Source organism: Gouania willdenowi, chromosome 4, assembly GCF_900634775.1.
Source record: "Gouania willdenowi chromosome 4, fGouWil2.1, whole genome shotgun sequence".
In the NCBI taxonomy this organism is placed as follows: domain Eukaryota; kingdom Metazoa; phylum Chordata; class Actinopteri; order Blenniiformes; family Gobiesocidae; genus Gouania; species Gouania willdenowi.
Genome location: NC_041047.1, coordinates 39205946 through 39220902, shown reverse-complemented (window position 1 = coordinate 39220902; position 14957 = coordinate 39205946). Strand labels below are relative to the sequence as shown.

Sequence of the window (14957 nt, the reverse complement as noted above, 5' to 3'; positions counted from 1 at the left end):
TTTTGTTAGTGATCAAATACTTATTTTCCACCATAATTTGCAAATAAATACATTAAAAATACTACAGTCATTTTCTGGTTTTTGTTTTCTCATTTTGTCTCTGATAGTTGAGGTAAACCGATGATGAAAAATACAGGCCTCATCTTTTTAAGTGGGAGAACTTTCACAATTGGTGGCTGACTAAATGTTTTTTTATTTACACTGTATGTCTGTAAATGTTACACATTGGCCCTTTTCCAGATAAGCTAATACTGATGACAGCGTTTGCTGAGGTCATTTCATTTGGTGAAACATGAAACTGCTGATGTACACAGCTACTTTGGAGTGGCTCAAGCCGTTCCTCTGTCTACATCTCTGGGTCACGGGCTGTTGCTGTTTTTTTTTCTTCTGAGTCCAGTGAAATCATCAAAAATTCTCACATTTTTTATTGATATTAAGTACATATCTGAACATATATCACTAATTTTATCACCCAGGCCCAGTATTATACAATCCTGATTGGTTTAGCCATGTCACGTGGGATAAAAAACTTGTATGTGATTGGTTAGAGCGTTTCCTTGTTGGCTGGAATGCTACCGTAAAGACTGCCATAGCTGTACAGGTTAAATATAGAAGCACTACATTAAGGGGGCAGTATTATGAAAATTGAACTTTATAATGGTTTTCCTACAGTGATATACATCCCTTGAGCCTCATTCAGAGGGCCAAAGTTGAAAAACTTCTCTTTCCTCCCTTTGTTATTCCACATTTTGTAAAATGTCAGCTGCAAATGTGCAAGTTGAATATTTTTTTTACAAGGTGGAAACTCCTCCTCCTGACAAACCTGGCTCCTTTGACCCTATATTAGAATGTGAGCTCCTCCCTCTCAAACTACATCACAGGTAAAATAAACACTGCGGTTTAATATAGAATATACATTATATTTTATTGTAATATATGTAATGCTACATACACAAAATGTGTTATCTGCATTTAACACCTCCCTGAGGAGCAGTGAGAAGCCGTGATCTAGAACTAAGGGAGCAGTTAGAGTTAATGTAAGTGACTGATCATCATCCCACAGTGATGGACCAGGGAAATTAGAACTAGTGAGCCTACGATTACAAGCCTGCTGCCTTATCCACTATCCACAGATAATATATTTATGTTCAGTATATAGATAATCCCGACGTAGATAATCCAGTACATAGAAAATTGTGAGCGCCCACAGATTCATTTTTAGTAACCGTTATATGGCCTCGTATCGCCTTTGACATTATCTGACATGTTTGTGACCCAATATGACGCAGCAGTTGGACAAAACAAATGACTCACTTACTCCAATGAGTATTTGAAACAGCTGACTGACTCCGCTGCTGCTGATGTGATAAACACACACCATGGAGCAGTAATTGTCTGACTCACAATCACATTAGCAGCTTAAATATCCATGTGCTTTACTGTAATGTGCAGTTTTTGGGCTGAAAACATAAACAAAAGTGTGTGGAGAGCAAAAGACAATCACGGAGGTGACCATCTTCTCTAGAGCGAGGCATGAAGTCATCGTCTACAGACACGCCCACTCATGCATATGTATGAAGGCCCCAAAACAGCCCGTTTTTTAGAAGCGTCATGAAAGCGACTTTTCAGAGGGCTGAAACTCCAGAAAACAGTTTGGGAAAATGAAACTCAAATACTATGTTGTTTGGGTTCTTAGAACAAATGGAGATGAGTGAAAAACAGCATAATACTGGACCTTTAGGTTTTCATTCATAACTCCTGTTTAGTCTGTGAGTCTGGGTCTGCATGTTTGGTGTCCCCTGCTCTAGTGTGAATTCTCATGTGTCGATTGAGGTTAGATTTTATAGTAAATCTTTTCTGACAAACATCACAAACATAGGGTTTCTCACCTGTGTGGGATCTGTTGTGAATAATCACTTCACGCTTGGTAATAAATCTTTTCTGACAAACATCACATTCATAGGGTTTCTCTCCTGAGTGGATAGACATGTGAGGCTTCAGATGATTCTTGTACATAAATCGTTTACCACAAATATCACAACCATAGGGTCTCTGTCCTGAGTGGCAACTCATGTGTACGGAAAAACTTCTCTGATAAGTAAATGTTTGACCACAAACATCACAACCAAAGGGTTTCTCTCCTGTGTGAAGTCTCGTGTGGACCTTCAGACGTGTTTTGCTGATAAATCGCTTCCCACACACGTCACAACCAAAGGGATTCTCTCCTGAGTGAATTAACATGTGAGGCTTCAGATGAGTCTTGTACCTAAATTGTTTACCACAAACATTACAGCCAAAAGGTTTCTCTCCTGTGTGAATTCTCTTGTGCATCTTCAGAGTTGTCCGTCTGCTAAATCGTTCCCCACACACGTCACAACCAAAGCGTTTCTCTCCTGTGTGAATTCTCAAGTGGACCTTCAGATTTGTTCTGTCGCCAAATCGTTTCCCACACACGTCACAACCAAAGGGTTTCTCTCCTGTGTGAATTCTCATGTGGACCTCTAGAGTTGTTCTGGTTCCAAATCGTTTCCTACACACGTCACAACTAAAGCGTTTCTCTGTGTTCTGTGATTTTCCTTTGTTGTTCTTCTCAGTCCTAACCTCAGATGTCTGAAAGCTCTCACAGCTCATGTCCATGTGTTCACTCTGAGCTTCAGACTGGGACAAAGGTTCCCTCCAATCCTCACTGTCTTCAGTGTCAGAGCAGTCTGTTTCCTCTCCATCAGTGTCTGGTTGTGTACAAGTGTTTGTTGCTTCTGGACCTTCACTGATGTCTATATTTGGTTCTACTTTAATGAGTTTAGCTGAGCTACAGGTTGCAGGTTCTCCTTTGATGTTCTCCTCACTTTGTCTCCAGAGTAGCAGAGAACGCTGAGCTTCCTCCTCTTCATCTTCACTCTTCACAGTAACAGCTGTAATATCTGTCTCCTGCTTTACTTCCAGACTTTCCCACAGTTCTTCCTCTTCCTTCTTTATGTGGAGATGATCCTGGAGCTGCAGTCCATCAGTGGATTCTCCTTTACAAAGAACAGAAAAGGGTTTGTTGGAATTTGTTGTCAGTGTATATTTTCTAGATGTGGGACTCGATTAAAAAAATGAATCTAATTAGAAACTTTGTAATTAATTAATCTAAATTAATGGCCTGACATTATTTCACACAAAAAGTTTTTCATTTTAAATGGATTTTGGTATATGACAATCAATGAAAACTATAAGTGATCGAAAACAAAAAAGCGTATTATGATTGAATTGTTCACAAAGCCCAAACTTCAACTTAAGTAAGGTATATTCACGCTTTTCTGGATTTTATAAAAACAAATGTGTGTTTGTGTATTAAAATAAAAAAAACAGTACTTCTACAGAACATTCCAGAGAAATGGAAACCGAAAAGAATAAAATAGTTAGAATATCTGTGGCATGAAATAAACAGAGCAACTGATGAAACTGATGAATTTAGTTTGAAATAGTTTTTCTACATAGCAGGTGATAAGTTGGGTCAGACGATGCTATTTGTAGAAGTGCTTCAAGCCCCGCCCACATCCTCTACCACAGAGAGTGGTCGACTGTCTACTATCATTTATCCACTGACTTTGTTCATTTGTCACTCATGGATTTATTCATTTTGGCTCTGAACCCTGTCTGAGTGTCCAGTGTGGATTGGAGACACAGTCTGCTCCCACAAGGACCATTGTCCCTGCTCGCTGCTACATGGTTAGCATTGAGGTGGTAGCTGCTACATGTTTAGCATTGAGGTGCTAGCAGAGGCTATAAGAGCTCACAGGCCTCATGTCAAAAGGTACGTACACCCAAAAACGTGCATACCTCAAAATCCACGGCAAATTCCTGATGTTCTGGAACTTGAGTGAGCATAGAAATGTCTTTCACGTCAAGTCCTAAGGTGGCATACGTACATTTTTACATAGTTAATGCTTTAGATTCTAAGGATTTATTAAGCACGCTACCTAAATAATACAATACAGTCACACATGAACCTCTGAGCTACTGCTGACCTGTATCATTTACACATTTTTTGAGGTACAGTTTTTAAATTAATCTAATCCAAGTCAGTCGTGCACTACCTATCAGAGCTCTGTGAGCTGGGATCTCCTGCAGGTGGTACCAGCAGTGCTCTGAGTAACAGACTTTAACACGTTGGCGAATGACGTATTGGTCAAAGTACTTCACCTATAGAGGCTTTAATACCAAAGCGTCTTCCACTGAGTCACATTTACCTGTTACACATTCACAGCCTGTTTGATGATCAGAGGAAGGACAGACACAAACATTAAGCCTGATTTGCACGATCAGAACGTCTTACTATTATTATGATTTACTATTATTAGTAGTAGGATAGCATTTTCCATCTCCACCTTAATCCGCTTCCCACTTCTTAACACATCCAGTCAAGCATTCAGGGAACTGTGTGTATATAATAATATTTATATTCATTCAAGTATCCACTGTTGAATCATCTCCATCTTACATATTACTGTCAGTCTAAAAATCTCTTACTTTCTTTGTTCCTGGTGCTAAGAGCTCAGCTTTATCTGATCAGCTGAGGGGAATCCTGGCTCCGATCTCATTTTAATATGATTCATACAGTATGTAGGTGTAGGCGTGAACAGGGAGGGGACATATGTGCGCTCACATCCACACAATGTTCAAAGGAAATTTGCGTGGATCCAGTCCTACACACAGATATATTACATCTGAATTTTTACAAACGTACGCCTGTGTCTGGATTGAGATGTACGCTTTTTTCACAACATTTTTCACGCAAGTTTTTGTACATGAGGCCCCTGGTGATCGGCAAACTCTTTCTTGCACAATTTGCCCACAGCTAGGCTTTTGTTTTCCATCTGGTGTTTTTTTATTTTAAACTGAAATTATATATCACCTTTAACAGATTCTACAGCATGAACGTGGCTATGCCGCCTCATTTGAGAGCGATCTTGGCCATCAATCCCTCAGCATCCACTATGCGAGGTAGGTGTCTGGATTCCTCATGACACTGTTGACATTGCTCATCCAGTGCTAAAGCACCGCTTCTGGCAGTCAGTAGGGATGAAATAGAACGAAAGTTACGTACGTAACTACGGTTCTATGATTCCCGGATGACCGCCAGAGCGTTCAGTCACTCGGAATCACCGAGGTTTAGCGAGAAGATTCCTGAGGAAAAGATCCACCGGTGGCACCGGAACTTATAGACTCCGGCGTGTCACAGGTGACTCTGTTGGTATAGGTGCTCGACCAGTGCATATGTGAGACATAGATATACAGTGCTAAAGCCCCGCTCTGGCGGTCATCCGGGATTCATAGAACCGTAGTTATGTACGTAACTTTCATTCTCATCTGCTCTCACCCTGGGACCCACATTTTTTCACGGTCATGAAATCACGACCCACTTTTTTTTTTTTAATCGGTATACTGCCCGCCCCTATAATGATAATAAATATACATATATATCCGAGTCCTGATCGGGAGATAACATCCGAAAAAAACTCAAATTTGCAAAATAAAATCATTTTTATCTACAAATTTGATTAATCGATTAAATCAATTTTTTGGCCTGCCCTATGTGAGGGTCATGTCTTTTTACTTCTCCAGCGCTTTCAACACCATCCGTCTGGTGCTGCTGCCAGGGAAGCTGGAGGATGCAGGAGTGGAGGAACATCTGGCTGCATGGAGCATTGACTACCTCACAGACAGACCGCAGTATGTGGGGCTGCGTAACTGCATGTCTGATGTGGTAGTCTGCAGCACAGGGGGCCCCACAGAGAACGGTCCTTTCACTGTTCTTCTTCACCCTGTACACAGTGGACTTCTTCTACAACTCCAGCAGCTGTCACCTCCAGAAATTTTCAGATGACTCAGTCATTGTTGACTGTGTGTCTGAGGGGGATGAGCTGGAGTACAGGTCTGTCATCGTGGACTTTGTGAGCTGGTGTGAACACAATCATCTGAGTCTGAACACCAGTAAGACAAAAGAGATGGTGTGTGGCGACTTTCTCCAGAAGTCACCACACACACACACGAGTGAACATCCAGGGCTCGGACATTGAGCAGGTGGACAGCTTTAAGTACCTGGGTGTTCTCAACAACAAACTGGACTCGTCTCACCACACTGCCGCCGTGTACAGGAAGGGTCAGAGTCCTCCCCAACTCCTGAGACTGAGGTTGTTTGGGGTCAGCAGACCCCTCCTTCTGCTTTCTGTGACTGTGGTAGCCTCTACTATCCACTATGCTGTGGTCTGTTGGGGACCGGGCAGCACTGACTGGGACAGAAAGAGACTGAACAAGTGGTCAGGAGGGCCAGTGATGTCCTGGGCTGCTCCCTGGGCCCACTGGAGGAGGTGGGTGAGAGGAGGATGGTAGCAAAGCTGACAGCCATCATGGACAACACCTCTCACCCCCTGCATCAGACTGTGGAAGGTCTGAGCACCTCCTTCAGTGGTAGACTGAAACACCTAAAGTGTAGGACTGAGCGCTACCACAGATCTTTCATTCCCACCGCTGTATGACCGTCTGTATGTACTGTATGTATATATCTGTATTTATATTTATGTATAGCTTCTATTGTTTTGTTTATTTCATTTTATCTTCATTGCTCTATTTTTCGGGAGTCTTTTGGGTTTTTCTGTGTTACCTTCTGTTGTCTTTTTAATGAGCTGTCATGTCAGTAAATTTCCCCATTGCAGGATAAATAAAGAATCTCTACTCAGTAGATTAGGAAAGATTGCAGCAGTCTCCTTTACATTAATACCAGAGTCATTAATAACAGCATGTTACTGTGATACAACAGTAGATATTACTAAAAATCAGAACATGTTGACTAGAGGTGGGAGAAAAAAATTGATTCTTAGATGCATCGTTATTCGGAGGTGGACGATTCTGAATCGATTCTTTAATTTCCAGTAATCAAAAATATAAATTTTAGAGGCCGTTAAAAAGTCTGAACAAAAAGGTAGAACAAGGAAGCATGGACGTGCAGGAGTTAAGACCAGCCCCGTGCAACTTAAAATCTGATGTTTCTTTAATATCCACGGTGGAAATGAACAGGACACGAGCCACGCTGTATGTATGCTCTGTAAAACAGGGCTTTCGTGCACTGCCACATACTTGGAGCCGAGATATACCATCCCTTCTTGAAGTTATGTTACAAGGAAGGCTGCTACTCCCTTTGTTTCAAAAAGTTGTACATTTTCAGTTCACATACTTCTTCCATTAGTGTAATAAAGGATAATGAATGGTAATGTATCTCCTTTTTTCTAAATACAAATAATATATATTTTTATACGGTGCATGGACACAGTGAATACAACAAATATTTTGTGAATAAAACATGCATCAAAATACATTAATAATTAATTTAGAATCAAATCGAAGCCCCACTGAATCGTAATCGAATCGAATCGTGAGGTGCCTAAAGATTCCCACCCCTAATATTGCCAATGTCCATAGAGACTTATGAAAGTGTAGATATTAAGTTGTGGAGCTGTGGAAGTTCTCATGTGTTTATCACTGTTGGCCCACAGCATAATATGAACAGATGAAGAGCAAAGATTCAAGTCATTTCAGATGAATTTAAAAATAAAAGTAAACTTGATTACCACACAGGACGTTGGCTGGAATCCTCTTGTTCTGGAACAAAGCTTTTATTTCCAGTTTCTGGGAAACAGTAAATATATTTAATCAGTTCATGATGAGCGTGAGCAGCTGTAGAAATATGTAGGTTAGAGAAGTCTGCAGTAAACATGGTCATAGATCTGTGATGTTACCTCCTCAGGTTCTCTGTCAGTCTGCTTTGCCTCCTGGCTTTGCTCAGTCATGATCTCCTTTATCAGCTGCAATTATTCACAGAGAAGATTTATACAAAAGGTCAACATGGAATCAAAAGCTCACTGTAGACATGTCAGGATAGATCAGGGACAGGCGACTGTAATCAACAACACGTGTGATCTGGCACAGATCTAAATGAACAGGAACTTATGTAACAGATCTATATGAACATCAACATATGTAAATATAGATCTATATTGACAGTATCGTATGTAACAGATCTATATTAACAGTAACGTATATGTAGCATAGATCTATATGAACAGAACTGGTTTCCAAGTGTCTCCCATCAGTAGTTCTGTCTGGCAAAATGCTATAGGAACTAATCTCCTGTAAATAAAACCAAATGAAACTCCGAAAAACAAAAACCATGAATAAATGTTTTCCACCAGGTAAAGATAGTAGCTCTAACAACCAGAACAATGACTATGTTTGCCAGAGGTGGGCAAACTTTTAGGCTCAGGAGCCACATGGACTTTTAAAAATTGACAGACAGGCCGGGTCAGCACCCGATGCATACATACATTCTTCTTCTTCTTGTCTAAAGTTCAAATTTATAAAACTTCATCACAAATAAACGATATGCGTTGCAGATTTGGGACTTTCACCCAAATTTAGCCCCAATTCTAAAGAAACGTTTGTACATTTAAGGAGAGACAGGCCTGTTAGTAGAGCAGTGCTTCTCAAAGTGTGTGATAGAGAATTAAGACATGACAGAATGAAATTTTCAATTTCATGCCAATCTTCTTAAAACCCTTTCTTCATTGATGATAAAGATCATTACTAGGCAAATTTAGAAACCTAAAATATATCAGAAATTAAAGGAGCATTCAATTAAGACTGCATTAGAAATGCGACTGGATCTAAATGTAACGTGGAACTAAAATGCAAACATCATGATTTACGTCGGCATGTGAAGTGGAGCGGAACCAGAAACAAACTTTTATAAGCTGATTTAAAATATTCATTTAGTTTTTTGTTTTCTTAAGCTTTTTGGCACATATTGTTTATATTTGTTTTTTTTATGCAGGTAAATAATTTCATTTAGTTTTTCAGTTTTGATTTATTTATGAAATATACTTCCATTATGAAACATGATACTTGTTCCCTGTTAGTTCATTTCAGACTTGTACTGAATTTCTTTTCTTTCTTTTTTTTTGGTTTTCTACTGCACTTTTTACATTTGTTTTTTTCCCCTTTAAATTCAGATGATGACTTTCATTTAGTTTTTGATTTATTATGAAATATTATATTACTTGTTCCCTGTTGGTTCAACACATTTTAACGTGTTATTTGTCAGGATTATTTGGGGGGCAATGGGCACAGGTGGGACTTGAAAGTTCACATAACACACACACTATATATATATATATATATATATATATATATATATATATGTGTGTGTGTGTGTGTGTGTAAAAGTAGCTCAGTTAAATAAAAAGTATTTGCATGAAAAAACCCTCCAACATAATTTGTTAATAATGGTTATTAGCATAATTAGCAGCATGCTTGGAGGAAAAGTGACGGTGGATGTTTTATTCCTTTAAAACGGTTTCTTTGCAAATAATAAGATGTACAGCCTTTGACAGGACTTCAGTGGAAAAGTATTTACTCCATTCCATTCATTATTTAACACTTGTCACTCACTGTTGTAGATGTGTATCGCTGTCAGCGCCGCAGTTTTGCTCCGTCAATCCCCACCAGGTGTATTCACACGACACCACGTGATCCCGCAATAAAACATCAACAAACAGCTTACTTTGATTATCCGACGTGGAAAAACTGTTTGTCTGGCCAGATATCCAAGTTTCCGCTTCTACCATGAGTAAGTTCTTCTGCAGCTTCTTCTTTGTGGGAGTGTTATGGCGGCGACCAATCTAACTCTGCTTTCTTCCATCTTACATTTTCTGTCCATACCTAATAGGATGTCAGGCATCACAGGACTAAGTCAAAGGAATGCAGTCATAATTATGATATTGTAACGGACTGAGTCCCAATGTAATTTATTCAACGAGTGTTGTGGTTTCCCATGGCCGTGAAGGCATCATTGTTACATGCAGCTTTCTCGGCCAATGTTTGTCTTTGTTTACATGTGTTCTGCGTTTTGATTGGCTGGGAGGCTGGAAAAGGCCGGATTAAAAAGACCAACGGGCCGGATGTGGCCCGCGGGCCGTAGTTTGCCCACCAATGATGTATGCAGTACGGAGCCGCATTTACTCTGACTACTGTCCAGTATGTTTTTGGGTTTAAGTATCTCCCGATTCATCAGCTTTTTAAGCCCCCCAATATCGGTATCGGCCCTAAATATCGTTAATCTCCAGGGCTCTCATATATAGTCTATACGTATTTGAAAAGAAGTGCAAATATCTAGTATCGATCTATAGAAGTCCTCGTGCAGTGAGCTACTACACAGTACCGAGACATCTAGCTAACACACGATAGCTCCGAGTCAACTCCAGCTCCTGCCCGGTGGAAAATGCATCTGTGGCGCTGAGCTGGTGTTACCCTAAGGCTGGGCTGAGTGGAACGGTCAGTGGTAGGAACATAAAAACGGCGCAGATGTTCTCCTAAAGGAGGTATGACCGACAATAATCATCTTTAACGACGGAGAGCAGCTTCTCACGTTCTTCTCCTCATTCTTCTTCTCCTGCTTTTTCACCCTTCTTCTTCTTCTTCTTCTTCTATCTGCTGCTTACATCCTTATTGTTGCTCTATCGCCCTCTCCTGGATCTGTTTAGCTCCTACATTATCCAGGTCCTTATATTCTCTGTATCAGCCCAGTTAGCGTCTCATTCCCAGTCCCACAACAACCAGTCTGTCCTCTGAGTCCTCCAACATGTCCTCCTGTTTAATGCAGTTTTTTTTAAATCTATTTTGCACGCAATTCAAAGGACACAAACATGAAAGAAAAAAAAAAAATAGTACATTCAATATGTACAGGAAGAGGCAGAAAACCCACAAGGGCTTATTTCAAAGCCTCTACCTAAAAAAATAAAAATAAAACAAAAAAAAGATTAAAACTTACGAGCATTTACAATGTGGAATCCAACGTGAGTATCTTTAGTGTCATAATGATGTCATGTCTTTTAATTCAATTCAATTCAACTTTATTTATATAACGCTTATTACAACAAAAGTCATCTCAAAGCGCAATCAAAAGATACAATTATGTATTTGTATTTTATACTCCATCCTGTCCATCTCTTTCCACAGTTCACTCAAGCATATTCATTTGAAATGTTCTTTCCATTCAGCTAAAGTATGTCTTGGACCAGAACCGTTCTTTTGGAGCCTGGGTTTGAGACCAGACATGGATTTCTATGTGAGTATCTCTAGTGTCTCGGTTTACTGCACCTCAAAGAAAACATAAAATACATGATTGTAAACCAGAAATATAGTGATGTAAGAAGAGTTGTATACTATATATATATATATATATATATATATATATATATATATTGCAACATCCCACAGTTTACAGCTGCACACAGGTAGCCTGGAAAATAAAAAATATAAATTTAAAGACACTAAACGGTAAATTCAACAGCTGGCTAAACTTGATTATGGGGTGCATTATACACTTATATATTATTTTCAACTTGATTGTAAAGTTACGTGGGACACATAATAGGTCAATGAAAGTGCGCAGCATACAGTAAGACATGTTGTTACGTTAGTCCTATCACTGAACGTGTAGTGGGGACACAGACAACACTTGGTCACGTTGCATAACTGGTTCTTTAATGAATAACTTATTCACGTGTATCCTCTTACAGTGGGGCAAAAAAGTATTTAGTCAGCCACCAATTGTGCAAGTAGTTCCACTTAAAAAGATGAGAGAGACCTGTAATATTCATCATAGGTGTACCTCAACTATGAGAAACAAAAGGAAAAAAAAAATCCAGAAAATCACATTGTAGGTTCTCTGCGGTATCATGATGACACTCTCACTGGCAGTGGCTGGCTGAAGTAGAGTCACCTTTTCTGCAGCTCGACGGCCAACCATCTCAGGAACTGGACCAATGTTGGCAGCTTCCCATTCTGGCTCCCTTGAGAGTTGCTTCTCTGTTTTTAAAATTGTGGCTTCGACACCTTTTCTGTTGTCCGGAAGCATTGCTGGGTCTGCCGACCACGGATAGCTGCTACGCCAGTGCAGATCGCTGCTGTGCTCATCACTGAGGATGTATGAATGTCCATTATTTACCACTTTCAGCCTACTTTCCTCTGACAGGGTCATGTCTTTGTCACCTGACAAACTTTTTTGGGGTGGCAGTCACCCTAGTGGTATCTGTCATTGTGTACTTGGGCACGGCACTTCACCCACATTGCCTAGTATGAATGTAGTGTGTGAGTGAGTGTTGGTGGAGGTTAGAGGGGCCGATGGCGCACTTTGGCAGGCTTGCCTCCGTCAGTCTGCCCCAGGTGGCTACAATAGTAGTTTACCACCACTAAGTGTGGAGGGAAAGAATAATCCCATAATTCTGCCAAGCGACTTTGAGTGATATATAAAATTGATGCATCATTATTATTATTATTGCAATGGTACAGCTTCTTGGGATGCTTTGGGTCTCCATATTGACAAGGTGTCACTGCTACTGGACATTGTAGCTTTGGTCCTGGCTTGTCTAGGTTCCAACCTTGTCTCTCTCCGACTGGTTTCTTCATCTTTTAGCTGATCCATTTGTTCATAAATACTTTCTTGGCTTTTTAAGAAGAAATCTATTCTCTTGAATACTTTAATTTCCTTCCTCAGCAGCATACAGCAACCACTCTTTTTTGAGTCTATCAGGAAGCTTACTTTCTATACATTTGGTTGTCAAAGGATTTTTTTATGGCTCCAGTATCACCAAGGTCCTGCAGATCACTCAGGGCTTTCTCAAGTGCTTGAATCAAATCTATAATTCTTCTTGGCTGTTGACTCCTTAAGGGTGGTAACCTTTGTAGCTCTTCCACTATCTCAACAGCAATGGCAGTGCGATTTCCAAAGCAGTTAGTTAGCACTTGAACAGTGTCATCTGCTGGGTTGTAGGATGAGAGCCGCAGGTCTCGGACTATTTTGCCTTCCAAACTGTCCAGCAACTGGAACTTCTTGATCTCTTTAGATCCTGATGGTTCAGCTTGTGATTGCAAAGCGTCCCACTCTTTCCACCAGCGGTAGAAGTCATGCTTGTTTCTGTAAACTTTGGCAAGGATGTTGGCTTCAGTCTGATGGCTGGTGTGTATAAATCAGCCTGACCAAACATATACATTCTTTCTTCTTCTTCCCTTTTAGCCCGAATGTAATCGGCTTTCCTGGACACCAACTCCGGGAGGGACTGCACAAGAACTCTTAGCCATTGGGTGATGTCTCTAGCTTCAGGATGGGGAGTCCAGCGATACCATTTCTGGAAGGTTGCCTTTGCTGTCTTTAAAAGCTCCTCCAGATGGTCTACCATAAAATCATAGGTCTCTTTTCCAGTATCTGGTTGGATCCTTGTAAACCCTTGGTTTCCTTTTTCGGCGACTTCCAGTGCCAGTGTCACCCACCCACAATCACCCTTGCAGTAGGCTTTTGGTTTTCTTTAGCTTGGTTTGACACTCCTCTTCTGTCCTGGCCAAGTCAGTTCTTTGCTTAGGACTAAGTTGTTCAGCTTCTCCTACTTCAGCAAGCAGCTCATCGTTCATGTCCATTATCTTTGAACCCTCAGTTGTCAGTTTAAAGAAACTTTCTTCAAGCTCTTTCACAGTCATCTCGGTATATGTCCTTCCGACACGGTTCACAATCTTTGTCAACTGTCTCTTAGCCACTGTTCTGAGGGCCTTTAATTGCTCCATGGACACCGGCTTTGCCATCTTGGATTGGGATTAGGATGTGCTTTAGAGTTTAAATTCTTGGTCCGAGCTCGAGCCCGACCCGAGTTCGGGCCGGGCTTTATTTAAAATGTATTTATTTATTTATTGTTAATCCCTATTACATTAATATTATTTTTCAATAAACACAAAAACACTTTTGTTGTGGTATCATTTATAAAGTGATTTATGCTAGTAGTGGGACAGGATATTGACTGCGTTGTGTTGCGTTTTGTTGTTCAGCATTCACTGAATATCATTTGCTGATTTTCCTCATTCCTCACTGGCATCATGGTTACGTACAGCTTTCTCTGCTAATGTGTGTCTGTGTTTACATGTGTTCTGAGTGTTAATTGGCTGGGAGGCTAGGGAAAGGGTGGGCGTAAGCCGGGAAAAGAGTGAACAATTCTGTTCCCACGGTAGTGTGAGTGTATGACGGTGTGTTTGATTGTTCATTTTTGGCGTGTTACTACAACCTCCATTAAAGCCTGTAAAACTGTGATAACGGCTCAAGTCACGTCATTACAATACCTTGGGCTGCGCGAGGCACCACGCTACCAAGCTACCCGCTGCAATACGTTCAATAAGATAATAATTTACGTCGGGTTCACTTCGGGTTCGGGCCTACAACTTAAGTTAATGGGTCGGGTTCGGGTCGGATTGGCCTTTATGCCCGCGGGCCTGGGTTGGGTCGTGCTGGATTTTTTGGGCCCGATCTAAACTCTAATATGCTTGAAGCTTGACTGTCGTCGTGGATTAGAGTTGAACTGGAGCTGAGTCGGACAAGGCTGGAGTCAGACTAGGCTGGACTGGAGTCAGTCTAAACTGGAGTCAGACTGGACTGCACTGGAGTCAGTCTAAACTGGAGTCAGACTGGACTGGAGTCAGACTAAACTGGAGTCAGTCTAAACTGGAGTCAGACTAAACTGGAGTCAGACTGGAGCTGGGCTTGAGTTAGACTGGAACTGATTCTCCTTCTTCGGTAAATCCCCAAGCGTTTTTTTTTAATACTGTGAAGTCCTCTCTTAACTATCCTGTATTTGATAGGATTAGAGACCCACTCAGAAGACGTTTGACAGGAATTTACTCGGACATCAGGTTTCTTTCCTGCATTTCTTTAAATTCTTTGTAGCAGTTAGCAATGCCTTCAGTCTTTAGTCAGTCTTTAGGTAAAAAATCTTAAACACAAACAATTAATTAATGTAGTAACAGAAAACTGTAACACATTTGAGAAATACAGAGCTTCTTTGAATGCAACATTGTTGTAAGCATTTAAGAATGTCAATGGA

At 40.6% G+C, this 14957-nt stretch overlaps 1 protein-coding gene across 3 annotated transcripts; it reads right to left on the bottom strand.

Moving 5' to 3' along the window:
- On the bottom strand, positions 1-10497 carry LOC114462367 (zinc finger protein 664-like). 3 transcript variants are annotated; one of them, XM_028445165.1, is made up of 4 exons: positions 10463-10497; positions 7779-7844; positions 7611-7668; positions 1-3017 (listed from the first exon to the last, which is right to left on the bottom strand). In XM_028445165.1, exons 2-4 carry the CDS (start codon positions 7827-7829, stop codon positions 1750-1752), a joined length of 1377 nt encoding a protein of 458 aa, XP_028300966.1. In that variant the 5' UTR covers positions 7830-7844; positions 10463-10497; the 3' UTR covers positions 1-1749. The 3 variants fall into 3 exon arrangements, with proteins under 3 accessions (XP_028300966.1, XP_028300965.1, XP_028300967.1); XM_028445164.1 differs by having other exon boundaries at positions 9487-10494; XM_028445166.1 differs by lacking the exon at positions 10463-10497 and adding an exon at positions 8364-8368.
- Between the last annotated feature and the right edge of the window lie 4460 nt (positions 10498-14957).

Excerpts from the sequence above, each read along its gene's own strand:
- LOC114462367 (XM_028445165.1), bottom strand. The coding sequence starts at position 7,829 with ATGACTGAGCAAAGCCAGGAGGCAAAGCAGACTGACAGAGAACCTGAG. Across the intron at positions 7,669-7,778 it reads CTGACAGAGAACCTGAGGAG|AAACTGGAAATAAAAGCTTT; the intron begins GTAACATCACAG and ends ACTGTTTCCCAG. Across the intron at positions 3,018-7,610 it reads TCCAGCCAACGTCCTGTGTG|GAGAATCCACTGATGGACTG; the intron begins GTAATCAAGTTT and ends TTCTTTGTAAAG.